This window comes from Rhipicephalus microplus, chromosome 9 (genome assembly GCF_043290135.1).
Source record: "Rhipicephalus microplus isolate Deutch F79 chromosome 9, USDA_Rmic, whole genome shotgun sequence".
Classification (NCBI taxonomy): Eukaryota; Metazoa; Arthropoda; class Arachnida; order Ixodida; family Ixodidae; genus Rhipicephalus; species Rhipicephalus microplus.
In genome coordinates, this window is record NC_134708.1 from 47091358 (window position 1) to 47118507 (window position 27150).

At 48.8% G+C, this 27150-nt stretch overlaps 2 protein-coding genes across 6 annotated transcripts in view; one reads left to right on the forward strand and one right to left on the reverse strand.

Moving 5' to 3' along the window:
- Nucleotides 1-27150, forward strand: part of AdamTS-A (ADAM metallopeptidase with thrombospondin type 1 motif A) — a 439465-nt gene that overhangs the window by 291881 nt on the left and 120434 nt on the right. The gene's annotated exons all lie outside the window — the stretch shown is intronic.
- LOC142771732 (uncharacterized) lies at nt 13281-25983 on the reverse strand. Its single transcript, XM_075873568.1, has 5 exons — nt 25623-25983; nt 19133-19228; nt 16007-16207; nt 14660-14844; nt 13281-14222 (listed from the first exon to the last, which is right to left on the reverse strand). The coding sequence occupies exons 2-5, from the start codon at nt 19180-19182 to the stop codon at nt 13477-13479; spliced, it is 1182 nt and encodes a 393-aa protein (XP_075729683.1). The 5' UTR covers nt 19183-19228; nt 25623-25983; the 3' UTR covers nt 13281-13476.

The following is a 27150-nucleotide window of genomic DNA, read 5'->3' on the forward strand; positions in this document are numbered from 1 at the left end:
AAACAAAAAACACAAAGAACGCTGTACGGTAAAGGAAAAGTTACGAACAACGCGCAATAAATGGCTTCATGCGCAACACATGAACGACGTCCGGCCTCAGCCGTGTCCTGCTCCGTGCATGGGGTGTTGAGTCCGGAACCACTTCGTAGTTCACGTCACTGACGCGGCGTAACACTTTATATGGGCCAAAGTACCGGCTCAGCAACTTTTCACTAAGGCCACGGCGGCGGACGGGCGTCCACACCCAAACTTGATCTCCGGGGCTGTAAAACACTTCTCTGTGGCGGGTATTATAGCGTCGTGCGTCTGCCTGCTGTTGCTGGCCGATGTGCAGTCGCGCGAGCTGCCGGGCTTCCTCGGCACGCTCTGCGAATTCTTCGGCGTCTGTTGCCAACTCGTCTTCGTCCTGACACGGTAGCATTGAGTCTAGCATGGTCTGCACTTCGCGGCCGTAGAGAAGCCGAAATGGCGTGAATCGCGTGGTCTCTTGCACGGCGGTATTATACGCGAAGGTCACGTAAGGCAAGATCCGGTCCCATGTTTTGTGCTGTACGTCGATGTACATTGAGATCATGTCTGCGAGGGTCTTATTCAGTCGTTCAGTAAGTCCGTTGGTTTGCGGGTGGTACGCAGTTGTCCTTCGGTGTCTGGTGTTGCTCAGTTTGAAAACTTCGTCCGTAAGCTGCGCCGTGAATGCCGTCCCTCTGTCCGTTATTACACTGGAAGGAGCACCGTGTCGTAACACGATGTGGCGCATGAAAAATTGTGCTACCTCAGAAGCCGTGGCTCGTGGGATCGCCTGGGTTTCAGCGTAGCGTGTCAAATAGTCGGTCGCGACGATCACCCATTTGTTGCTGTCTGCAGACATAGGAAAAGGCCCGAGAATGTCCATGCCGACTCGGTCGAACGGCGTGCAGGGTGCTTCAATGGGCTGAAGCAAACCAGCTGGCTTAACAGATGGTTGTTTTCGGCGCTGACATTCCCGACAGCTCTTCACGTACTTCTTGACGCTTGCCGAAAGTCCTGGCCAATAGTACCTCTCACTCACTCTGGCAAGTGTGCGTGAGTAGCCCAGATGGCCGGATGTGGGTTCGTCATGGCAAGCGAAAAGGACGTCGTCTCGCATGTCTCGAGGAACCACCAGGAGGTAGGCACGGTTGTTCGAACGAGCGTTCTTCTTGTACAGCACACCATCTCGAAGGCAGAACGACGGCAACGAGCGGAATAAATGACGTGGTATGATTGTGTCCTGGCCCTCTAAATGATCGATGATCGGACGAATCTCTGCGTCATCCCGCTGCCGTTTACTCAAGTCTGATGAGCTAATGGCGCCCAGGAAGCCTTCGTCTTCCTCTGCTTTCTGACTGACGACATGAAGGGGCGCGCGTGACAGTGTGTCAGCGTCTTCATGCTTACGGCCGGACTTATGGACGATGGTGACGTCAAATTCCTGCAGCCGTAAGCTCCACCGTGCTAGCCGTCCTGAAGGGTCGCGCAGACTTGCCAACCAGCAGAGGGCGTGGTGGTCCGTCACTATCTTGAAGGGACGACCATAAAGGTACGGGCGGAACTTGGTGATTGCCCACACGACTGCGAGACACTCTTTCTCCGTAGTGGAATAATTCGCCTCAGCACGCGATAGAGAGCGGCTGGCGTAGGCTATCACTCTTTCGATGTCTTCTTGACGCTGAACGAGCACTGCACCGAGCCCAATGTTACTAGCGTCGGTATGGACCTCCGTGTCAGCATCATCGTCGAAATGAGCGAGAACGGGCGCTGATTGCATGCGCTGTCGCAGCTCATCAAAAGCTGCTTGTTGCTCGTTTTCCCAGACAAACGGTGTGTCGTCCCTTGTGAGACGAGTCAGAGGTTCTGCTATCTGTGAAAAGCCATGAATGAATCGGCGATAGTAGGCGCACAAACCAAGGAAGCGCCGGACGGCTTTCTTATCGACAGGAGCTGGTAATTCGGCAACAGCGGCAAGCTTGTCCGGATCGGGACGGATTCCTTCGGCGCTAACTACATGTCCAAGAAACTTTAGTTCTTTATAGCCGAAGTGGCACTTCTGTGGCTTTAGTGTGAGGTCCGCCGATCGGATAGCCTCCAGCACGCTGCGCAGGCGCTGAAGGTGCTGCTCGAACGTGGCAGAGAAGACCACCACATCGTCAAGGTAGACAAGACAAGTCTGCCACTTCAGCCCTGTGAGGACAGTGTCCATCATTCGCTGGAAAGTCGCCGGCGCTGAACACAAGCCGAAAGGGAGTACTCGAAATTGGTATAGGCCGTCTGGAGTCACGAAGGCTGTCTTTTCGCGGTCTCGCTGATCTACCTCAATTTGCCAGTACCCGCTTTTGAGATCGAGAGAAGTGAAATAATGGGCACGACGAAGTCTATCTAGCGAATCGTCGATACGCGGTAGCGGGTACACATCCTTTTTGGTCACGTTGTTAAGCTTTCGGTAATCGACGCAGAAGCGTAGCGACCCGTCCTTCTTTTTGACAAGCACGACTGGAGATGACCACGGGCTGTTGGATGGTTCGATAACGCCATCGTCAAGCATCTCGCGAACTTGCGTACGTATCGCTTCACGTTCTTTAGCCGACACGCGGTAGGGGTGCTGGGGTATTGGGCGTGCGTCCTCGTACGTGATGATCCTGTGTTGAGTGATGGACGTCTGGCGGATCTTCGAGCAACTTGCGAAGCAAGACCTGTACTCGAACAAGAGCGCTCGCAGCGCAGTCTGGTTATCGGTGGACAGATCAGGATTGATGTCAATGTTGCTCATTGATGTGTCTGCGTTATCCACTACTTCTGACGTGAGACAGTTGGTTACGTTTGCTACTTCGTGGGCAAACGCTATCGAAGTGCCATGGAAAAGGTGTCGATGCTCGTTGCTAAAGTTGGTAACGAGCAATTCAGATCGGCCGTCACGAACGTGTATTACACTTCTCGCTACACATATGCCTTGCTGCAGGAGGTGTTCTAAATTTGTCTCGGCCACCACATCGCCATCGCTCAAACCACAGCATGTTACGTCGACTAGAACACTGGCTCGGGGAGGAAGCGTCACGCTCTGTTCAGAAATACGGAGTACGTCGACACGCATTCCGTCATCCTGCACGTTGATTGCTCGCTGGGCTGAGAACGTGACGCGGCGCTCTTGCAGATCAATGATAGCTCCATTTTCCTGTAGAAAATCAACTCCCAGAATGACGTCACGGGAGCATTCACGTAGAACAAGGCAGCTTGCTACGAATGTGTACCCTTGAATCTGTACTCTAGTTGTGCAGGCACCCAGTGGAGTAACGACATGGCCACCAGCTGTCCGAATCTGCGAGTTATGCCATGGTGTGATCACTTTCTTCAGCTGCGTTGTCAGTTTCCCGCTCAGAATGGAATAGTCTGCGCCGGTGTCCACTAACGCATTAACTACACAACCATCAATTGTTACTGCTATGTCGAGTGAAAGCCGGCTATCCTTTGCAGCAGCAGGTGATGTCGGACCAGTTTCTGTACTGTTCTGCGTCAATAGGAGGTCTTCAGCGCTTCGACGTTCAGCGACCCCGCCCCCAGAGGTCGCTTCGGCTAGTTTTCCCGGCGGGGGCTGGGAGATCGTGCGGTAGAATACCGCTGGGGCGTTGATGAAAATCGCCTCGGTGATGGCGAGCGCGACTGGCGCCCGGCAGACGGTGGTGCATGCTGCTGGGAGAGGTAGTTTTGGATGTCGCGTGGTCTCTGACCGTAACGGGGTGGCGGCGAGTACGCAGAGAAGCCGCGAAGCCCAAGACGGCGATATGGGCACTGGCGGTACAAGTGATCAGCTTCTCCGCAGTGAAAGCACAGAGGCCGGCGATCAAGTGTGCGCCAAACATCAGACTTTCGAGGAGACGTGCGCCGATCGTCGATGTACTGAACTGGTTGCACTGAACGATGGGCGACAGAAGCACCAGGGACAAAGGGCAGGGGCGGTGGCGTGTACGTGCCTTCGTAGTACGGTATGTGCTGCGCTGACTGTAGTGAAACAGCAGGAACAGGATGGACGAATAATGGCGGCGTTGCAGCAGGGCGTTTCAAGGCTTCCGCGTAGGTTGTCTCACGGCGGTATTCAGCAGGAGCTGGCACAGCTGTATCATGAGGCAAGGTGTCCCGGAGGGCCTGGTGCAGCTCATCCTTGATCACAGTTGCAATAGAGTTGACTGTAGGATGAGGTGTTACACCAGCCTTTTGTAACTCTTCACGTACTATATCACGGATGAGTTCACGTAGACAGTCGTTGTTGGTTCTAGTGGCGGTGAAAATGTCGGCAGTAGACATGCCACTGACTTGCCTGTCGTATTGGTTGGATCGCTGCTGCAGCATTTTTTCCATTGTCACGGCCTCGGACAAGAACTCCGCGACCGTCTTCGGAGGACTTCGCACGAGGCCGGCAAAAAGCTAATCCTTGACACCGCGCATCAAGTGACGCAACTTCTTGTCCTCAGTCATTCTTGAATCGGCCCGTCGGAAGAGGCGCGTCACGTCTTCGACGTACGCGGTCACAGTTTCGTTTGGGGACTGGACGCGGGCAAGAATAGCTCGTTCAGCTCTTTCTTGGCGGTCAGTGCTGGCATATGTCTGCAGAAGTCTACGACAGAATTCGGGCCACGTCGTCAGCTGCTCCTCCCGATTTTGATACCACGTGCGAGCCCCGTCTTCGAGATAGAAGTAGACACGACCCAGTTTCGCCGCGTCGTCCCACTGATTCAAGTTGGCGACGCGCTCGAAGTCCGCCAACCAGTCCTCAACGTCTTCGCGCTCCGTACCATGGAACGTCGGCGGTGCCCGTGGGCTTTCCAACGTATAGCGGTTCGGCGACGTGCTTCCCGTGCTGGTTGCCAAGGTTTGTACCGAAGTACTGGTCATGTTTGTTGACGTGGTGGGAGCAGTATCGTTGACTTCCGGAGGTAATCCCCTGATTCGGCGGCTGGTCCGATGCACGGGAGTGTTGACTGGCACTGGACTCGTATTACGGCTTCCTGGGGGGGTCTGCAGCATCCGTGAGGCTACCCAGCACCTCCACCAGTTTGTCACGATGAGTCACAAGTACTGGGGGGATTTATTGAACGACCGGGTAGCTAGCTCTAGGACGATGCGTCAGTCGTGGCTGGCTCTCGAGCAAAGAAGAACGCGATCTTCTTTTTTCCTCCAGATTTAGAGCCGCTCTTGCTGCCAACCCACTACGTGCTGGCGGCAATATACGCCGATTGTCTTGGGTGATATCTGTTACGACGAAGTTTATCTGCTCCGCGTAAGTGACTTGCCGGGCACTGGCCGTGGTGCTCGCTATAGCGTCCGTGCCGGACGGGGTAACATGCCGCCACGATAGGAGGGATTCAGAGAAGCATTAAATGACGCTCAGCCGTGTTCACCGAGGTGCACTCTCCGAAGCTGAAATATTCTCCGAAAATGTGCGTGACACCCACTTTTGTTGCTTCTTTGATATGATTCCTTTGTTCTCCTGCCGAGCTACAAGTGTTCTGAAGTGGTGAGTTGCGACTCTTAGCCACCATGGTGACGTAATGAGAGACGTCTGTTGGTGGCAGTCTCGCAATTAGAAAAAAAAGATGTACAAATGAAACGAAATCTCAAAAGAAATATGAACAATGAAGTGGTAGAAATGTTCCACGAAGCAATGTCGAATAATGACGAAATAATTGCATATAGCGAAAGTCAGTTGATAATTTAACCCTCCTCTTATCGCCCTAGATTCAACCCGACTGGTTAGATAGCAGACAGGTGATTGCTTGATTACAGTTAAGCTGCGCACTCACAGGAGCGCAGGCGTTCACATCTCCTACGTGTTGAGAATGGAGCCATTTAACCTCTCTGGTCCTTTTGCACAGACATATACTCTCGCAACGCACAACCATCACACCCACAGCGCCCATACCGAAATAATTAACTTCGAGATTTCCTGCTCATTTGCTTCTGATATGTCGACGATTTACTTAAACCATAGCTGCTGTTAAACCATATTCACACTTCCGTCTCGCATTAACCAGTTAAACCATCGCCCCATATTTGTGCACGTGTTCTGACTGCAAGCTCTCCCGGACAAACTTTTCTCTTCGAGCCGTCCGTCTATGCTAGATTTTGTGTGTGTGTGTGTGTGGGGGGGGGGGGTGCTTTGGCAGGTGATTGACGAATCTCCTGGCATTATTGCGTGACCGACACCACCCACTTCTCTGCCACCCGCGTTGGCTACATGAGCCCGCGTACCTCTGTGACGCCAATAGGCGCCGTCATCGGCAGCATTAGTGAAGCCCCGTCAGTGTCCCGTGGCGGTCGTCGTCTTGCGACCGATGCACTATTTTTAAACAGTGTTGTCCGGCGATGAACTACAGTACACCTTACTTTACCTCCCGTTCTGGCCAGCCTTCGTTTTTTTTTCTTGGTTTTAAATTGGGATAGATTACTCCCGCTATGCTTTTTTCTAATCTACGTTTGAAGTCGAGGCACAGGTGTTCAATTGTTGAACTAGACTAGTTAAATAAATAATAATAGATCAATAAATAACATAAATAAAAGTTGTCGTCTGTATTAGAATTGGGTTCACTTCCAGATGGCCTAAACAATGTTGACAAAATGCCCCGCACCGGGGGTCTAGTGACTAGAGTACTCGGCTGCTGACCCGCAGGTCGCGGGATCAAATCCCGGCTCCGCCGGCCCAATTTCCGATGGCGGTGAAAATGTTGTAGGCCCGTGTGCTCAGATTTGGGTGCACGTTAAAGAACCCCAGGTGGCAGAAATTTCCGGAGCCCTCCACTACGGCGTCTAATCATATGGTGGTTTTGGGCCGTTATGCCACCCATATCAATCGATATTGACGAAATGAAAAAAAAGTGATTCGTCTTGGTGGTAATAAAGATGATGTTTCAGGGCCGCTATACGGGTTCGTCGTTCACAATATGGGTCCAATAAGGGCGATTATTTGGGCTCTAGGTGGCGCCCAGTGTGCATGTATCTGTCAGTGGAGATTACCCCTCGTACGCTTAGTCGCGTATTTAGTTCCTTTTAATGCGTACAGGATAGGCGGTACGGGATAGGCGCCTCTCTGTAGCGGTTATGTTCACAGAATACCTATAAATTATGTGGTGTTCTGCGAGCATATGATAGGTAAACACCTTGGCGTGTCATGTATCTGCCAGTGAAACGACAAGGCGTTTCAGCTTGCAGATAATTCTGTGTCCAAGTGCGGCGTATCCCGGATAACAAAATTATGGTCGTCGCGCGTTAGCTACCGAATTGGTTTGTGATTTATTGTAAGCTTGTTTTTGCCGAAGCTAGTGCTACAAACGCGAACATGCTAGTTACAGTCAATCACACGTGCTTTTTCAGTTAACGCACAGTATATCTCGTAACGAACTGTTATGAAAAAAAAAAAAAAACGTGAACAGGGCTCGAAAATACAAACCCTGTTTACGTTTTTTTTTTTCATCGCAAGCTTCAATTTTTCTCTTCGTGCCGTGTTTTTTTGCATCATGAGCTGTTCTTGCTGCCCGAATCGGTCTGACAAGAAAGCGAGAATGGCAAAAGAGCTGCATACAAAGCCATGGGCTTAAACCCACGAAAACTCACGAATGAACCACACGCACGCAAAAAAATAAAAAAATACGCCTTCTATCAAAACGCAGGAATTCGTATTAACTGAACGAAACTTTCTGCGAAGTTGAAATTGACAAGCCGCCACCGCCGCCCGCGGCTTGTCGAAACGGACAGTCGTGAGTTGGCAGATTCGTCGTGATTCATGGACGCGCGTGTTGCACGCCGTGGTGGTCTTATTGCAAGGAAGCTCGACTGCTGACCTGAAAGTCGCGGGATCGAATCCCGGCCGTGGTGGGGCCACATTTCGATCCAGCCGAAACTCGTAGGCGCAAGGGTAGGTTGAGCAACCGCGGGTGCTCAAAAGTTCCATTGCTCATAATCTCGTAATCATGTTGTGCTTTCGCGACGGAGGTCATGTTGTGGTTTCGCATCGAATTAGATTTGAATTGAATTTGATTGTTTCATCACAGTGTAGTTCAATAGGAGGGGAAGGAAAAAAAAAAACAATTTGAATGGCTTGAAAGAGTCCTTCACCCCCGTACACAGGCAGAAGCTCAGTTTTATGCGTGTTCTTAACATTGTGACACTTTATAACACTGGCATTAACACTTTAGAACTCCTAGTTCTAACACTTAACAGTGATCTTTTTAGTGTGTATTTATATAAAGTCGAGCAATTTTAGGAAAATAGCTTTAGTTGAAAAAAGTAACATAAACGTCAGGGAATTTGACATCGCCAATATCTGTTTGTTTATGCTTATAATCATTTAATATACGCGGAAGCTTACTGCGAGCCAGTTGACGATCGACCGTGACCAGTCAGACAATGCGGAGCATTACAAATCTCGTTTTTTTTTTTTGCCTGCCATATGATGCTTCTTTCGGACAGAACTTTACTAATTCCATGAAAAGAGAATTCTGGTGCGAGCAATGTATTCGATGTTCACGAAGCAATCTGTGCACGTATATGTCCTGTGTTTTAATTAATTTGAACTTTGTGAACAGTTCCTGGGAAGGGTGGACAGTTGGTATATTTGCACTTTCTCTCAAAAATCCTGTTTTGAATAAGTATAATGGCCGCAAGAGGTTCGATTCTGTAGTAGTCCCCCAAACCAAATGGTGGTAGTTTAAATACTAGGCGAAAAGGGCATTATAAATCATCAGTATTACTGGTTTTGGGATTAGATAGCGATTTTGACTAACAATATTAGTTATCGCACCTAACTTTTGTAGTAGTGCATTTGCGTGATCATCTCTCTACAGCGAGTTGTAGAAATACACAGCAAGTATAGCTTAATAAATTCAACCAGTGCTATCTCTGATCCGCGATAACCAAAGTTGTCTTTTGCAGAAACCTGCTTGCGGATAGAATGAAAAACCACGGCCTTTGTCTTGCTTGTGTTTATTTTGTACTGGTTATTGGCTACCCATGTGCTTAATTCTTGCAACACGAGGTTAGGTTTGTGAAAGAGGTGGTCACGTAATGGAGACAAAATAATTATGCTGGGGTCGTCAGCGTAAATTACAAATCTCACATTCGAAGAAGTTTGAAGTATATCATTATTTTACAAATTAAGTTCAAATGTCCGAGAATACTGCCCTGCGGCGGCACTCCTGCTATAACTTTCTGTCTGATACCGTTTCGTTCATCTAGACAAACTGACATCTTTCTGAAAGGTAGACCTTTTTAGTGGTGTTAGGGGAAGCCCGTGTATGCCGTATAGGGATCGAGTTTATGACACGAAATTTCATGATCCATGCAGTCAAAAGCTTGCGTACAATCGACGAAAATGTAGAGGGCAAAATGCTTTTCGTCAAATTTCTCCAGCATGTACTCCTTGTGGTCGAGAAGAGCAAGTACTGTCCCACCGCGGTGGTCTAGTGGCTAAGGTACTCGGCTGCTGACCCGCAGGTCGTGGGTTCGAATGCCGGCTGCGGTGGTTGCATTTTCGATGGAGGCGAAAATGCTGTAGGCCAGTGTGCTCAGATTTGCGTGCACGTTAAAGAACCCCAGGTGGTCGAAATTTCCGGAGCCCTTCACTACGGCGTCTCTCATAATCATATGGTGGTTTTGGGACGTTAAATCCCACATATCTATCATCTATCAAGAAGAGCAAGTTTTGTTGAGCGGTGCTTTCAAAATTCACGTTGACATTTCGTTAAGACATGGGTTATAAATAATTTTCTCAAGACCTTTGGAAAAAAATGTCGGCAATATTGACGCTGGTCTATAATTGGAAACGTTAATTTCATCTTTTTCTATTACGCATGTGGTGTCGTGTAGTTGCTGCAATAATATATAAAATAGGCGATTTAGAATTCCGCATGGTGTTGTCAAGTTCCCCCACTCGCCCACGTCTCGGGAGGGGCAACCACGATCACCCCATTGCTGTACGTAAAGTAGTTTCTTGCGGTTTTCTTCGCTTCTGGTTTTACGTTCGACGTAAAGTGCGTCTCCCCTCTGCGCGGCACGTTACGGCCTGTTGAATTTTGAACTCTTGATTTTGCGGTTCTCATTTTGTTTCTCTGTTTACCTTTCGGGATAATTCGCATCTCTTTAAGACGTAAGCCGACCATATCCGTCTTTTCCCGTGCGAAAAAATCGGAACGATCGAGCATTCGCATGCTGGAAATTCAAAGTGCGGACCCGTTTCCTGTGTTTTTTTATTCTTTTTGTGGAAGCTTCTCCCGAAGACCTGAATTAGCATTATGCAAATCGAGCTTCGATCGATTCCGGAAGAACTGCGCGCGCATGTAGGGACGATCTCGCACCTCTAAGCAACATTCTAGCTTCCGTGTATTACACAGACGTTGGGTGAAAGGGTGTACAACCTCCGTAATACTTATTCATAAGACGCCTTCTCTCTTTTTTTTCTTATTCTGCTTCTTTCTTCTGCATTAGAGCAGCAGGGATCTTCCGCTTAGGATGACTCGAATGTCGCCTAATACGTTCCTTCGTATTAAGCGGGATAATGCATTTGGGAGGGAAAGCGTTTAATACCTCTTTCCTTCCAAAGACATTCGACCGTACGCCGTGAACGATGGACACTGTGTGGCCGCGCTCAGACATCCTTGGTTCAGTTCCCGGTCGTGGAACTTTCGTGCACTCGCGTTCTTGTTTTTGCATGCAATGTTAGCCTGTTATTTGTGGGCAGGCACTCAATCGAACAGTGTGCAGCGGCATGTGGAATGCAGGGCACTGGCGCGTTAATGTAGTACGTGTTAATGAGTGGCTTTGCTGGCCCAAAAAAAAAAAAGTTAATCCGGTTCTCTCACCCACAGCCGCAATTCGTGGCTTATGTAATGTGCCGTTTCAAAAGGTTAAGCTTCACTAGTTAGTAGCAACACTAACTGTAAATTCCACTTGCCCTCTACATATGTGTTTTGGTAGGTAACTCTGTACGTCTGATGGATGCTGTTCTTTCTTTCTTTCTTTCTTTCTTTCTTTCTTTCTTTCTTTCTTTCTTTCTTTCTTTCTTTCTTTCTTTCTTTCTTTCTTTCTTTCTTTGCTTCTTTCTTTCTTTCTTTCTTTGTTTCTTTGCTTCTTTCTTTCTTTCTTTCTTTCTTTCTTTCTTTCTTTCTTTCTTATCACGCTGTATTCGGCTATATATAGAGCCCTCTTCAGAAGAGCCAGACGTAAAGACGCATGGTACATACCTCCGCCCTAAAGGACCTCCGTAATCTGAGGACGTTTCGGCTTGCCCTTCGCCCTCTCACACGCACACGCAACTGTAGCTGCAGTCGATCGCGCACACCTCTCAACTTGTCCGCGGGGGCAACTCGCGGGTCAGCGGGCACTGTCGATTCGCGTTCCCGATTAGCGCCTTCCTTCGAGTCGAGGTCGAAGTTTAATCCTACTGCGCGCTGCCCCAAAGGCGTCCTCGCCTGTATACACTCCGGCATGAGCAGCACCGGCCGAAAATCCGACAACGCGAGCACCGCCCGCCTCCCCTTGATTTCGAAAGCGAGAGACCCTTCGTATAACGAGCCAAAAACGAAACTTGCGGAAGAGAGAGATTTTACGCGCAGGTGCAACCCCCTTCAACCTTCCTCACTCGGCTGTTGCTTCGAGAACGTACCAGCGAGTAGTTTTGTGTGGGCGAGGTTGTTTTGCGGAGCGCGCTGTACGATGAGTGTTCCGCGCGAGCGTGGGTAGGCTGCGTTCTGTCAGTTTTTTTAGGTGGTTTGCGAAATGGTTCGGTGGACTGTTGTGGTTAGTTACACCAGCCTTCTCTGTGTCGTCTTACGGTTGATCGTTTCGCAGTTTCTCCGCGTGTGGCCTCCTTATGGGCTCGGTGCGACATGCGTACCGCTTATGCTATGGCACCGGTGATTGCGGTGATGCGAGTGTGCACCGGTTGTGCCGCTCGGCTTGTGCCAAAGTTTGAAAGTAGTTCAGGTGCCACGCAACTGGATCGAACCGAGGTAGTGGCGTGTCTTGGGGCCACATGGAGCAAGTCAGATAATCTTCCGATATTTAGTTATACGTCGTATTGGAAGAAAGCTAAAATCATATTAATTCATAAAAAAGGGGATGACGAGGACTTGGAAGAATTACAGGTCGAACAAGCTAGCTCTTCGTCGTATGCATCGTATGCAAGCTATTTACAAAGGGAATTGCTAACAGAATTACGACAATATTAGAATTCTGCCACTCCAAAAAAAATCGACCTGGATTTCGTACAGGCAATCGACCTGGATTTCGTAGGGCGCTGATGTTGGGTTGTGCCCCACTATACTGGTTGAAGGTGCTCTTGCTTCCATAGCATCTGATCAAGTCAAGAAAAGCGTCAAGTCAAGCGAAGGCCAAGTAAAGATGCCCTTGACTTAATTCTGAACGTGCGATGGAGGGATGGACGGAAAGAAAACTTTATTAAAAAATAAAAAAACCTGCAGGGTTACCGGTTCGGGCTCAGGCCACCCTTGACGTTTTGTGCGATGAGGCGTAGCCTTTTCACCGCTGTCCGGGCCCGCTGGATTGCCCACAGTTGGTCGTGCAGATCTGGGCTAGTCAGCGCACTTATAGCCAGCGCTCCTCGAGAAGGTCCGGTTTTATATTGTCCTCTCGGTATATCACTGTGACCTGTGTGCATCACCATAGAATATGTACCATATCTGCGTGTTCGTGCTTACAGAGGGTACAGCTCGTTTGTGGGTATCGTCTGGAATTGTCTCTGTTCAGGTGTACTGGATTTGAAAAGGTTCTGGTTTGCAATCTTCGCCAATTCGTTTCTTGAGATCTGTCTAGCTGTTTGTGTGGTGGCGGGTGTTTTTCTCGCTGTCTCTTATAATGTACCAATATGTCATGATACGTTACCAATCCGTCTCTGTCGTCTTGTATCGCATATTCATTATTGCGCGATCTAGTGCCGATGAACGGTTGTGCAGCGTGAGCAGTCGGTCCTTTACAGTTAAACACTGCCTGCGTCCATCTCGCGAGGCGAGAGAGAGGAGTGACAGTTGGATCAAGACGTGAGCACGCACAGTGGCCGTGTCGTCCAGGACGGCGTCGCCGACGCCGGATAAGCCACATGGTGCGACTAGGAACTGCTCCTTATTTAAAAGAACGGAAAATTGCGTTTGGAACACATATTCCATCAGACGCAACTGCTTTAAGACAATTTCTTAGTGGCTGTCGAAACAAGGGCTGCTAAGTCACCGTGCCGTCTACAGGTTACAAAAAGCAGGCACGTCGTCTCCGATTTTGTGACTTTATTACGGTAATCAGCGCTAGCACTTTGAAGACAGTATAGAAAACGAAGTAGAATTACGTTAAACGCTAAGAGCGGTCCGCTTTGTTATCCTTCGAGGCACACATACATTTCGCTCCAGCGCCTGGCTCTGCGGCATCACCCTTGCGTCTATTTCGAAGTGAAACCTTCGTTGTAAATTACTATGGCCGGTGTGAGGTTCGTGGCTCTGGCATTAACGTGAACTTCGAATCACGTTTCGGCGAAGGGGAAGGCTTACTTGGTGGCGTCTCGGATATTTTCGCTAACGTCTTATCCGGTGGCGACGACTCCAGACCCGCCTTTGCCGTAGCAGAAGTCTCCGCTTCTAGTCGACGGAACGACCCGACGGCTGTCTCAGGTCGGTGACCTCCTTGGATAGCTGGGGCAACCATTGGCGCTTCCATCACGGGCCGTGTCACCGCTTCGGCGCCGTCTTCCGCCTGGATCGCCTTCGCGCCGCGTCCAGGTACCACTTCCTTGGCCGCGATGATCTTCCTCGTCAGTCTAGACGTCGTTGGTTGTGTCGGTGACGTGTGCCTTTCCACCGTCAAGGCTTTGATGATGGCTCTAGTCCTCCGGATGGTAATTGAAGCCTCTGGCGTCGCGTCATCGCTCGGCTTTGTCGCTTGCGTCGTCAACGACTTCGACGACGTTGGTGATGTCATCGTCGATGACGTTGATGACTTCGTGGTTGCCGTAGTCACCGTGCTCTTAGCGGGTGACGCTGACGTCGCTGGCGCCGTAGCTGCCGGTGTGGTTGTCGAGGTTTTCGTCGAAAATGGGCTGGGTGCGTTAGTCGGTGCTATCGTTGTGCTCTCCTTGGTGGTCGTCGTGGGAGTTGTAGTTGTGGGCGGTGCAGTTTGAATGTGATGCGTGGTTTCGGCATTGTGGTCCTCCGCTTGCGGGACTGTTTAAGAACAAAAAAGAAGTGTTGAAGAATATTTAATCTTTTTGAGCACACTGTGACCATTCATCACGTTCGTGCGCTGGGTCAATCATGCACGTTGGTGCGCAACCTCCGCACAATGTACCTATTCCATGCTTGTGAACAGGAGTAGGTGCCATCGGCAGACGTCGCGGGGCGTAGGTCCCGCCCAGCCCAAAGCTCGCCACCGCCTTCTGTGATCACGTGGCAACTGAAACAGCAGCTGCTGCTCCTTCCGAACACTGTGCTTGGAGGCAGCAGCTGCTTTTTAGCTATGGGCTAGTTAGTAAGGGCGTGTTATTGATGATCAAATGGTTCCATAATACTAGCGCACACGCAGCAAGACTAGACAGAAAGACACACGAGGACCGGTCACTCAGCTGTGCTCGCATCGGATTTGGTGACGTCACAACGCGTACCGTTCGCATCGCTGTCCCTCCGCGGTCGCTGGTCTGGCGCCCCGTCGGCGGGTTTTCGCTCGGTGTGCTGCTTACGGCGCTCGGGTGAAGTGCGGGGGACGTCGTGACCACGCCTTCGCACGTTCCTTCGCCTGGCTGCCATCGTCGACGTCGTCTCTGCGACCACCGTGACAGTGACACCGCGCCTGCGGAAAAAAAAGTCACGTGGTTAAGAAGTCACGTGGTTGAGACGAATCAGAAGGTGAAAAATCATCTTATTTCCTTCTTAGTAAGTTGCATTGACCCCTCTTCCACGACTCCGAAAGCATTCTGCACCTATAGTCAGACACAACTTAAAAAGTCAGGAGAGGCCCCACCAAAACAACTGCAATGCGACAGCTGGTCGCCTCCGCAAGTAACGAAATAGTGCCGTGCCGTGCACTCGGCAGTGTTCTCCAAAGGCGGAGTCACCGGCCGTCCGACTCATGACGTCAGTCTGGAGTGCGCGCCCTTTGGTGCAGGTTTGTGTGCACCCGCCTTTGAAGAAAGAAAGAAACGCCGCTGACTTCTGCACGTCCTCCGAAATCGGAGGCACTGGACACTTAGCTAACATCGCGGGTGCCTCCGGGATAGAGCCATATCTCGGACTGTGCGACGGTTTCACGTGATAAAGTTATCGTCTGACGTCGTGGCGGTGCCACTAATTCTGGCCGTAGAGTTTCCTATAATATCTTAGAGGGAACTCTGGCGCTAGTGTCCGAGCTGCAACGCATGACTCTTTAGCGAGCATGGGAATGATGGGTAATTCACAAATTTGTCTGAGCTTCCTACTTTCGGCTCCATTTGGCTTCGCGTGGCTTGTAGCTGCTTTGTCGCGAAACGACAATCAGCAAATGTTCAGCGGTCTCGCTTCGCCACCTTAACTTTTAGGCTCATTAATTCTTATCAGGTCACTCAGTTCAACACGGTTTGTTCTTTTATTCGAAACAAAACCAAAACACCGCACTAAAGAAAGCCACAAGTCTGTTCGAAGCCTGCAAGCACGAATCCGTGTACTACCCATCATTCCCACGCTGGCTGAATGATCGGAGTGCCCGAGTCTCCTCTAGTTAATTTTAGGAAACTGTGACTCTGGCGACATGTTACGTCGTGATGACGTCATAAAGTGAAGTCATCACGGCATCATCTGCGTAGCTGGTGTTGACGCCGACGTCGTCGATGGTCACTTTCGTGTTTTGTGAGGCATGCGAGGCTCTCGCTAAAAAACACTTGAAAAACCATCCGTCTCCATTTACCTCACTCTGGCTATATGCGAATTTGAATTAACGCATCAAAATGCACGAGGCTATAGCGTTCATTGCTTCGCACCTTGTGGTGTGCTCGACGGTATGGTTGGCGTCTGCATGGGTGTCCATGCGTGTGGCATTGGCCCAGACACCGTCTGGGAGTTCCTGTTCCTGGCGGTCGGCGGCTCCCATCTCCCGCTTGATGTGCATGGCGAATGTGACCATGCTGACCACCAGGGCAGTGAGGAAGATCAGGGACAGGCAGAACAGTATCGCACCCTGGCTGCATACAGTGAGACACGAGAGTGAAGTATTGAAGAAACAGTTTAACTACAAGGGGCTGCTGCTTATTGCGTCATGACTTGAGAGTGCGCCAGTGTTGCCCGACATTCAGGCCACTTGCTTGTTTGTAAATATATTTATTGATAAGTGGAGTGCTCTACCGAATGCGCTAAAATTTTTGCCAGATTATTTGAGACTGCTCAAAGATTAACCCACAAAACACAGGCTATGATCAAAGATTGGGTGTCATGGCCCTTTTAAGATGACCGGAAAGCGAAATCATCCTCTGTTAATTTTCAGTCGATGTATTTTCAGTCGATGTCCTCTTTTTTTCCCGCAAGTTTCTCAAGCGAAGATGTTATGTGACGTCACAGTGACTTCATGGCGACGTCATAAAATGCGACGTCATGATCACGCCTTATGTTGGCGTCATCACGCGATGATGATCTTCGCACCGATTGCGTTGATGCAAATTGTCGAATGTCTCGTGAGATGAGGCATCTAAGCCTTTCGCCTAAATAACAGTACAGCATGCGCTCATTGTACAACGCTATATGGTGACGCAATTCTAAATGCGTAACGGAAGGTGATCCAGACGTGCTTTTAAATCCTTTAATGGCATTCAACTGCATGATCTTCAGTATTCGTGACGGCGCCGACCGTTCAGAGCACGGAAGAGCGGTCGCTCGATGAAGTCGCCACTTACTTCGCGTAGAATGTTCTACGAAGCCGGTCTGTATCATATCCCGAAGAAGCGTGCAATACAAGTGTCATCTTAGTTTCTCAGGAGGGAGCTTATCGTTCGTTCCTATACGTTCCGTACAGTCGCTGTTCTTAATCGTGCGTACCGCGATTGGTTTGCAACGCGGTGCTGCTTCGGTAAGCTCTGCTAACGTTTCTCGTATTTTATCCAAGAAGTACGTGCGTTGCGCTTCGTCGATTCTGGCACACATTCCCAAATTACTGTAAGTGAAAATGACTGTCAGACTGATTTCTCCTTAAGAGCTATCAGTAACAGTTCAAAAATGAATTGGGCTGAATCTGATTGCATCCAACCAGAATAGTGTCTGCGTGAGGATAATTTTTTTAGCAGTGTTTCTGTATGTGCCAGGCTCCCCTCCCCCCGCAACCCCTGGTAATTTTTATATATGTACCTATGGACACATATCATATCTAACACATAACATATCTTTTCATTTCTTCTTCGTTAAGATTTTTCTACACGACTCAAACTTCAATTGCTCTTCTCTACGCACCAGCTCGTTCTCGTCCTCAGATGAAGGCGCGGGGGAGCAAGTTGGGTGTAGACAAACCCGTCATCAAGAAAGCTCTTTCCTTCCCTTAGGAAATCGAAGTAAGCGTTCACCACTTCAGCGACAGGTGTTGTTCGACGACAGCCTATCACTTCTAGCCTTGATCTGTCTACCGAATTCACGCGGCTTGTTTCGAGCCCTAGATAGTTCGATGTTTTACCACAAAGCTACACATGCCGAGGTTAAGCAAATGAGTTCCTGCGGAAAGCCGCCATGTGGCGAAAGGGTTAAGAAAGGGAAAATAGACATCCAGTCCTTTCAAGCACGAAACCACTGTGAAATTCGTACGGATTTACCGGAAAGAAGAGCCTTGCTGAAGAACTTGTCGGTTGCCTAGGTGGAAGAGATTTGCGTAGGCTTGCTTACCCTAGTTCGAGTGTGTGCCACATAACTCGGCACATGCTCTCCTATACTCACCGCTGGTCTACAAAAGTTTCTCGAAACGGACAATGCCGCTAAAATGCGCATGTTGCTCAAATGGAAAACCGGAAACGAGCATATGCTAAATCCAAAAAAGGGGACATTTGGGGCTTTCGTGAAAATTCTACGTCTTTCTAAACAGTGTGACCTTCGTTCGGTGTCGTGCAGAGCTTCGCTGTTTGAGGGGTTCCGTGACGAACGTATCGATAAATACGGGTACCGCTCTTTTCGATATCGGTCGTCAACCACAGGGCGTAAGTAATGGCGCTGCTTGTATCGGGGAAATCGTTATTTCGCTTTCTGTCAATTATCTGTTTGTATTTTGGGCAGCCAATGGGTGGCTGCGCTATACTTCCGGTAGAGCAGAGACGTTTCGTTGCGCATCACTTCTCGCAAACAGTGTAGACGGTAACCGCAAGGCTGGTCCGTGTTCCGCAGTATTCATGAGTCACACGTTTCTAGCTCACTGCAGCGTTTTTTTTTCCCGAGAAATCAGTCGCCCGTGGTTCGTCTGTTAAGCTCAAGGCAAACGAAATCGATACACCGCACAGCAAGAAACAGGAGGTCACTACTAGTCAATATACGTTGCCTCGTTACTACGGAGACGCACTCGATACAATACAGCACTTATGGTCGCTGTATATACTATGTCCCTGTGGTGCGTTGTCTGCATTCACGTGGGAGGTAGTGGCCAAGCAACAGCGTGGCCAATCCTGGTCTGGTGAAGGAGTGCGTTAATGGCTGTGGTCACCGGTACGAGGCAGTAGCCTATCTTTCTTCAATCAATCCATCAACATGCCGATACCTATCTTTTATTCTTGTTTTCAATCCAGTAGGTAATCACACGGCACCGGTGTCTGAATCATGGAGCTCTTGCATGTGAGGCAAGAGGTCTACGTCATCGATTCCCACAGACACTTAAGTCCAAACTCGTTACATCATGTGGGACATGCGACGCGAACATTAAACATGAACATGTACAGTCGAGCTAAATAAGAGTTGCAACACGCTGCCGGGGTTCAAAATGGCATCAACACTGCAAACCGGCAAATAAACACTCTCACTCAGCGGTACATTTTCTGAACCAATAACCACAACCAGCGTGTCTTAGCTCATATTGAGTGCGACTGTGCACGCAATATGTACCCATTCTAACGCGCTATGTAACGGTGTATAACAGTGCTTTGGCTTACGCATTCTTGCTGTCGCTGTCGCTGTTGCTTCGGTAGTAATGGCGGGGCATGCTCAACTGAAGTCCTTGTCTTCGTTGGGTGCTTCAGCTGCGAGCCCTGCGGGTTAATTTTTGTTAATTCAAGGCACAAGGTAACGATTACAGAGCTCTAACTTTTTTCCTATATAGTTTCTTATAGTAGTAGAAGGAAGAGGTGGGGGGGGGGGGGTAGCTGTTGGCATGCGGCCACGTTGTGCAGGAATATACATCTTACACTGGACAGTGTCGGGACCTGAATGTCAAGGCAGCGTACGTACAGTGTTTTTAAAAAGAAACAATAATATCAAGCAGTACGCGCAGGCGCAATTAAAAGGGAAAAAGAGAGGTTGGCCACAAAATTGCAGCGGCAAAAACAACAAAAATAACTTCGCCAAGAGCAGTGCGGGTACGCACCATTAAAAAAGAAAAGGCGTGAAACCAGTTTCAAGGAACTTGACTCTTGATCTCTATTGTAATCATGCTCACAGAAGCTTCCCTGCTGTGAAACCTAATGCGATTCTTCAAGTTGAAACGTTAGCACACTCGGGTGCGCTCACAATTCGCTCCGACCGAAACGCGGCCGTCTTAAGCCTGGACTTCGAACCGGCAACATCAATTTCGGCAGCACGATGTCATGCATGCAGTAACTGCACCACACCGCGGCATTTTTTTTATTATTTACGAGATGCTTCAGGCCTAAGCTAGAAACCTGCTGGAGTGGTATCAAATATTTATTGTAAGCGCATGTACAAACAAAAATATCTGGTAAACACAAATTACAATAAACGTTTGTAGACATATATATAGCATGGCAAATGGAGTAAGACATAGAGGTTGTTCTATCCTGCCCCTGTTCAGCATTGACACTAGGATAAACGCCCAGCCGCTGTGGTCTATAGTCACTCGATCGAATTCCGGTGGTGGCGGTCACTTTCCATGGAGGCGAAAACGCTGTAGGCCCGTGTGATCAGATTTGGATGCACGTTAAAGTACCCCAGGTAGTAGAAATTTCCGGAGTTGTCCTACGGCGTCTTTCACAATCATAAACACTAGGATGGATACCTTATCCACAAAAATCCTGGAAAAATTATGCGTAATTAACAAAGGCACGTGCGTAAGCTCAAAGTCACTACGTACATACGCCAATCGTTTACCGCCCTCAGTGAGAGTGAAATAGCACTTCTAAGCTTCAGCTGAGCAAAAAAAAAAAGAAAAAAGAACCGAATCGTGGAAACTCTTCATCTTTTTCGTGATTAATGCTTGCAAACATGTATGTCGCAGCCAAGGAAGTAGTGCACATATGAAGCGTGCCAAAGCCACATTGTGCTTGAGGGGTATAGTGCCCGGCAGCATTGGAAAACAGCAATATTTTAATGTGTACATTGTCTCATTAGCGTGACAAGATAGAAAAAAAAATGAAATCTTCACGTAAAGGAGAACAACCGCTTTGCTTGAAAATAGAAATAAATCATTCGCCTCCCAACTTTTTTCAGCATATGTTTAGCCCTGGTGCGCAGTACACTTGGAGGTTGCTTATTGATGTGTAGAGGAATGTTGCAGTTTCGTAATTTTTTTTTTCATGTATACCTTGCGTTGTGCCTGGGTATTAGAAATGGAGCTTTGGGACGCAATGAACATGCAGGAACATACATGAAATAAATGGGCTTTCACATTTAAAAAAGTTTCTTTAATTAAAAGGAAAGATCAGATGATAGCAAACGCTGGGCCCCGCGTATACCTGTACCATTGCTTTTCCACGTTTATGTCGCGCTATAACGTATCGACCCAGTAACAAACATCCCAGTTCAATGTACCCCTACATTACGCGAGAGACTATATATCCTAAGTTTCTGCGAGGAAAGTTATGATAACAAATTTGAAAAAAAGAAGCGATATGTGATTCGGTCTCAGGGGAAGAACAGGTGATGTTATTGTGTCAAAGAAGGGAATCCTCTTCATCGTAAATTTAGCAGCGGTGCGTATATAGTCTGTACTAGTTCGTGGAAAGTATGGAACGTTACTGAAGGAGGAGGAGCGATCGTACTTCGCAATGTGCTTTCAGGGCCGAGAATCGAGCCCAATTTTCGTACATACCCTGATCGCTCAGCTGTCAACTTCGAGTGGCTCTCTCCCGAACGTAACTTTCCCTACGAAGCCGATGTCGTGCGGCTGGCAAGCGATGCGTTCTTCGAGCGTTTGCGCTTGGACGTCGGCGACAGACTGCTTTCCATTTTTTCTTCTCGCTCTATTGGTCACTCATTATACCATGCAACCCACTACTGGTAACCTGTCTAAACGTGAGTAGCAGCGAATAATAGCCGAGCTATAACTCGAAAAACAAAAAAAAGTTGGAAGGAGATAAAAGAAACTATCGCATCTCCCGCTAGAAGAAACCATGTGTAGATGCGAAGCAGCGATACAGTGGATAGAATATTGAATATTCTAGTCACTGTAGTGGCGGGCGGTAACGCTTACACTGGTGACGCGCCGGTGGTGTTGACGCTATAGCGCTCGTCACGGCGTTGCGCAGGGGACAAACCTCGGGAGTCGCAAAGTGCGCAGTGATGGACCAGTTTTTTCTATTGGAACAGGCCAATTGATGCTAATGGGCAATGAGAAATAAATGCCCCGATTGGGCACAGCGACTCGCAGTCCGCTTTAAGTTAACGCGCACTCTGCGAATTTTTATTGCTCAACAAGGCACCGGAGAGATTTCTCACCATCACTACCTTGGAGGTGGAGATCCATTAGCTGCATACACGGGGTGGCCAGTATAGATGTGCGTGGATGTATGCCCTCTTGTCTCTCGTGTGTCGATGTTCTCGTTCATGGCGTAATTTTTTTCGCCACGACCTCAAGTGTGCGGCTCGCGGGAGGGCTTTAGGCTCTCTCAAAGTAGAGTACCTCGTGTTCCAAATCGTTGACAACTCTTTATTGACATGAACGCGCTGGCAGACGCTGCCTGCGTCGGTGTTGCCAGGCGAGAGAGAGGGGGAAAGTAGGAGAGGGGAGACGGAGAGGGGACGCGCACGCGCAGTAAGTTTTGTCACGCCGCACAACGAATTGGTCCTGCGCCGTGCTCCCGACCGGGCTGCAGAAATTAGGCGCCTTTTCTCATCTTCTCAACACTACCACCACCAACAAATTGAACTCGACCATCTGGTGCTTCGCCTCTCAAATGTTTATTCATAGGAAGGGGTTTGTGGTGCGAGACCACCTTTTCCCGCAACAGATTGGCCGCACTCACTCCAAAACGCAGTTACGCTTTTGCGTGCCCTGTCGATCAAACCGATCCGATCGTCAACGCTATCGCTGGCAGTAACCCCACCCACCGTTCCACACTCGCTTGGTCAATGGCTGGGGATGAACCGGCAGATATAGTTTCAACGTTGCTACGCATTGGCTGCGGTCACAGTGGCCCCAAGCCTGAACAACCACACCGACAAACGGTAAATTGATTCTGAAAGTACCTTTGAACGAGAGGGTTTGACCGATTTTCTTCTATGCTGATGCCACATTGCAGTGTTCGCACCATTTTGTACTCACATTGTTGAAACTAATATTTTGCGCGTTTGTACATGCAGTGTGCGTTAGTGTGGTTTTCTCATAGCACCATACGCAGCGTGCAGGGTATTCTGCTGGGTGAATTTTATTGAGTAAGTCTAGGTTTCGGTCTGAAGATCCGACAGCTTCCTGCTTTGGAGGCGATCGATACACGACGACGTATTCCACAAACCACTACATCACTTCATACAAAACGCCAGCCTAACGGAGCGCATAAAATGCACATATGAGCACAAAATGTACCAAGCATATCGCAATAAAAATATTCATTTGTGTCTCTAAAAGTGGCGCTGGCATGTCGGCGTTTGTGTGCTCTGCGTGGTGGGTTAACTTCGTGTTGGGTGCCCTGCATTGGGTGCCCTGCGTGGTTTTGGTTAACTTCGTGTTTCGGGCCGCTGCCGAAGCGAATCGAAGAGGCCACTAAAAAAAAAAAAACACCCGTGGTTGAGATGGGCTACACCAGATGATATAGCTATCTCGTCTGCTCGTAGTCTGCTCGCAAGGAAACCTTTAAGGGGACTCGTTCAACATTTAGTTGCTCTGATAGGTCGGTTAGACCCAGGAAAAGTGGCTCAACCCACCACGGAGATCGGTTATGAATCGTGCGGCAATGAGATTTTGGAACCAGAACCATGGATTTTAAACAAGCTTTAATTTTAAATATTTTCTCGGAACACTACGAAAAATGGAGGTCCCGACATCTTAGTTGGCGGTTGCCGTCTGCGTCTTTCCTTCATATTTATTGAACCAGCTGTGAAGAGCTTGCGCCATTTTTGTGGCGTCCATAGGATGAGTTCTGGTTGATCTTAACATTCTACAATTTCGTTGCAATATACGCTTAAGGTGGACGTTGTAAATTAAAATACCAAACTTTGGATATCAGTACCAAGCCATAACACTGATATATTTTCCGAAGCGTGGAGCTTGGAATGAACTGTGTGGTGCGATATTTGCAGTTCTGCACGAATACAAATGGTGAACGCAGATCCGATGACGAATTTAAATCAATCAATCAATCAATCAATCAATCGATAACTTCATCATCTCGGTGCCATAAGAAATAGTGTGGTCTCAGCTGTATATTCGTACAGCCCCGCATTGTGTTTCACAGCCCCGCGTATGCGGCGGGAAGCTCTATACGCGAACGAGCACATGAGTACACCCGTACGATGCAGATCACACGGCTCCCCGACCACCTCTGCACAAGTCTTACCAATAATATTCACCTCACTGGCATGTCTAACTCTAAGGTTGGTGCAATATTTGATGTCTCTGCAGACTGTCTGGCGAGCGTACCGCTACAGAGTGAATGAGATGGCAGACGGACGCGTCAATACAGTATATTTACAACAAAACGAAATACTAAATAGAAGAGGCCCGACTAGCCATACATGGTAGCCGGGCCTCGCGGTCGTCCGACGCGGCAGCTGCATCGAGACCGGACGCCGTGCGTGCCGACGTCGGGTTCGCCTCGAGGCTGGGCGGTTGCCAGAATGTCTTCGAGATCAGGTCGGCCCCGGCGCGTTTGGCATGGGCGACCCTAGACCTCCTGGAGGTCGCCGTGGCCGTCGGCTTCGTTTATCACCTCGGGCAGGTCCGAGCTGGCGGTCGTTGGCGCCGCCGCCACGGAGCCGGCCTCGGTGGTTTTCCCCGGCCGAGTCGAGGCTGCCGACGCGGCGAGACTGGTCGACTCTACAAGCTCGCCCGGCGGACCGCTGTTGGAAGGAAGACGACGTAATGACGAGCACTGACATCGTTGCTGATGCGATATGGCATCGACAATCCTGGTTAGTGGTTCAGCGAAGTCAATATGGATGAATCGACATGGTTGTGTCTGTACGGCGAAGGGGCAGGCGCGAGCCCTGTTGTGCTGTAGGTTGACGTCGTTTCGTGCGGTTTCACGACGCTTTCTAAGATAACCTAACCAAATCTTCGCACTTGTAGCTTAACAGAACGCTGTATCTCGCTAGTTCACACCGTATCGTGTGGTAAACAAGCGTTAGAGGGGACTCAAGTTGTAGTTTTCACTGCATCTTCTTGTAATCAAAATACATTTTTGCAAAATTAAAGAGGCCGAAAACCGAAGTTCCCGCTGATAAAACCGGACATGGTGTCCCTGTGGATAACACGCTTGCAAGTGCTGAATCGGTCATGGAGGCGGCCATCATCTCGATCATTTTATCGGGTATTTATACGCACGAAAACTTGGGAGAGTTAGTGCCACTGCCAGAAACGAGTGTTCCACGCTTGCCGTCATGGTTACATACGAGTGGTGCTGACCAACACTCCCAGGTTTCCATGGACATCAATTCGCGAGAAACTTTGATCGAGGGAACGACCGCCGCCGCCGCTGAAATCGCAGAGCATCGGTGCGTTACTGAAATGTTCCAGGCTGGGACCTTGTCGGAGGCAAGCCGTTTTTTTATACACTTCCGTTTCGAGGCACTTCTAACGTCCCCTATATATCGCTCCGGTGTTCGTTATCGGCTGGTTCCCTTCTTTCACTCATGGCGGGGGTCTCGTTCCGGCAGACAGTGATGCCTTTCAGGTAGCATGCGAGGCCCAAGTACTGCCGCCTTGCCGGCTATTAATCGAGACAGTGTAGGTTAGGCTGTATTCACCCATATGAACACAAGAGCAGACCCGCCAACGTCGTCTTTCTCGGAAATCCACAAGCGGCTGCTTGTGCTGCTCGCTATCTTCTGTCGTTTGGCTGGCTATTGATCGGGACAGTAAGCGGTGGTAGAGTGGCTATCATTTTTCTGTATATATCTGCTGCTGTGCGTGCTGTTTCGCGGCAGTTTAAAACGCTCACGGAACGAGACGTTTCACTCCAGCACTGTATGCCCCCTGTAAATAAGCCCAGCTTAACCCGTGCGCTCCGTAAAACATCGGCTATAACTCCTCACCTGTCGCCCGTCTCGCCATTGCTCGCGGCATTTGGCCCGCTGAAAACTGCTGCCGGGCTCGTTGACGCCACAGACGCCACCTGCAAAGATTTCGAAGGAATGATCGCAGTTGGAAGCGTGCGCAACATTACTTTGTAATGTTCTAAAGGCAAAAGCCTTGGGCGCTCACTCAAACGGAGAAACGCGCAGTTAACAAGATAACGTGCAATGAGTTCATGTGATGCAACCGTGACCTCGCAGATCTCTGAATTATGAAACTTCAAAGTGACCTCACATAATTACATCATCGCATGGCGTGAGGGCTTAGTAAAATGTGGGTCGATCACGGGAGCAATGCAAATGCGGGCAGCAAGCTTACAATACCTCCGATCTTGTAGTTGATGAAGAACCACGTCAGATACGAAAATCTGTCGGATGGGGAAGGGATCGCTACATTGACTTACGGTCGCCTTCGGCAATTTCATAAAAGACCCTGCGAGGTTTTCAGCAGTTAGTCCTGTGAGGCTACAGAAAAATTCAGCTCAAACTACTCGCTGAGTGCTTTGAATGAAACAGTTTCACAAGGCGTAGTACCTGCCCATATGCGATAGGTCGTGGTATGCCCACTAGCAAAGATACCGCATTCTATGCATCGATCTTTGCAGACAGCAAAGTTCACTTCAACTAAACTGAGGATTTTTTTATTAGCGGCTGACAATATGGTCGGACCTACTTCAACGATAATTTTGCCAGTGGCCTCGATCGTCACCCAAATGCCTCAAATCTATATTGCGGCTGTATTAATGCAGCCCTCTATTGTCGGTATTAAGGATTAAAATCTTGAACTGGCTCTTCACAGTGTGCTGGCGCTTGAATTTTTCCTTGAAAGAAATCTTAAAATTGCAGTAAATTAATGATATCGCAATATGGCAAAATTTAGCACCATCCTCGTGCTTCCATTGGTATGATTTCTAGTTTCATGGTCGTGAAGGCGATGCCTAAACTTCAACAGGAAATAGTTCCAGCATGTAAAAGTGAGCGCCATTCTGGACAATCGACAGCGTTTTTCCGTTTTTTTTTTCTATTATACTGGCTGAATGTGTTTAATAAAGGCTTCGTCGCTTCTCGCCTGTTCATTTGCCGCTAATTTTCTGTACATAATAATATTTATTTCTTTTTTCTTATATCTGCAATATGCCGTGATTGAAAGGCGGACCTGATACTTTAGGGAGCACTGTTTAAAAAAAACACTAAATAATAGAAAAATCCAGTACCGAAGTAGGCCTTTTACTGTTTGTATTCAATTTTTGCCCAATATGCCCTTCAATGAGACTGACCAGCCCAAGGAAATCCATAGCTATAACGAAAGCACGATAGGAAAGGTAATAGGGTACAAATAAAACAGGTCGAACGCGGCTGCGCTGGTGCTGGTCAAAGTTGTTGACGGAGCTTTGGTTTTATGGATCTGGCTCAGTTTGAAAGAGTATCCGGCTCATTTTTTTTATTCTACACTGCATCTTTGAAGTGTGGCAGCTTGGCCTAGTTTGTA

Bases quoted from the DNA above. Each gene is read 5' to 3' on its own strand.
- LOC142771732 (XM_075873568.1), bottom strand. From the start codon at position 19,182: ATGCCCCGCCATTACTACCGAAGCAACAGCGACAGCGACAGCAAGAAT. The intron at 16,208-19,132 runs GTAAGCCAAAGC...CACTGTATGCAG, and splicing joins GACAGCGACAGCAAGAATGC to CCAGGGTGCGATACTGTTCT. The intron at 14,223-14,659 runs GTACGCGTTGTG...GTTCTTAAACAG, and splicing joins GAGGGACAGCGATGCGAACG to TCCCGCAAGCGGAGGACCAC.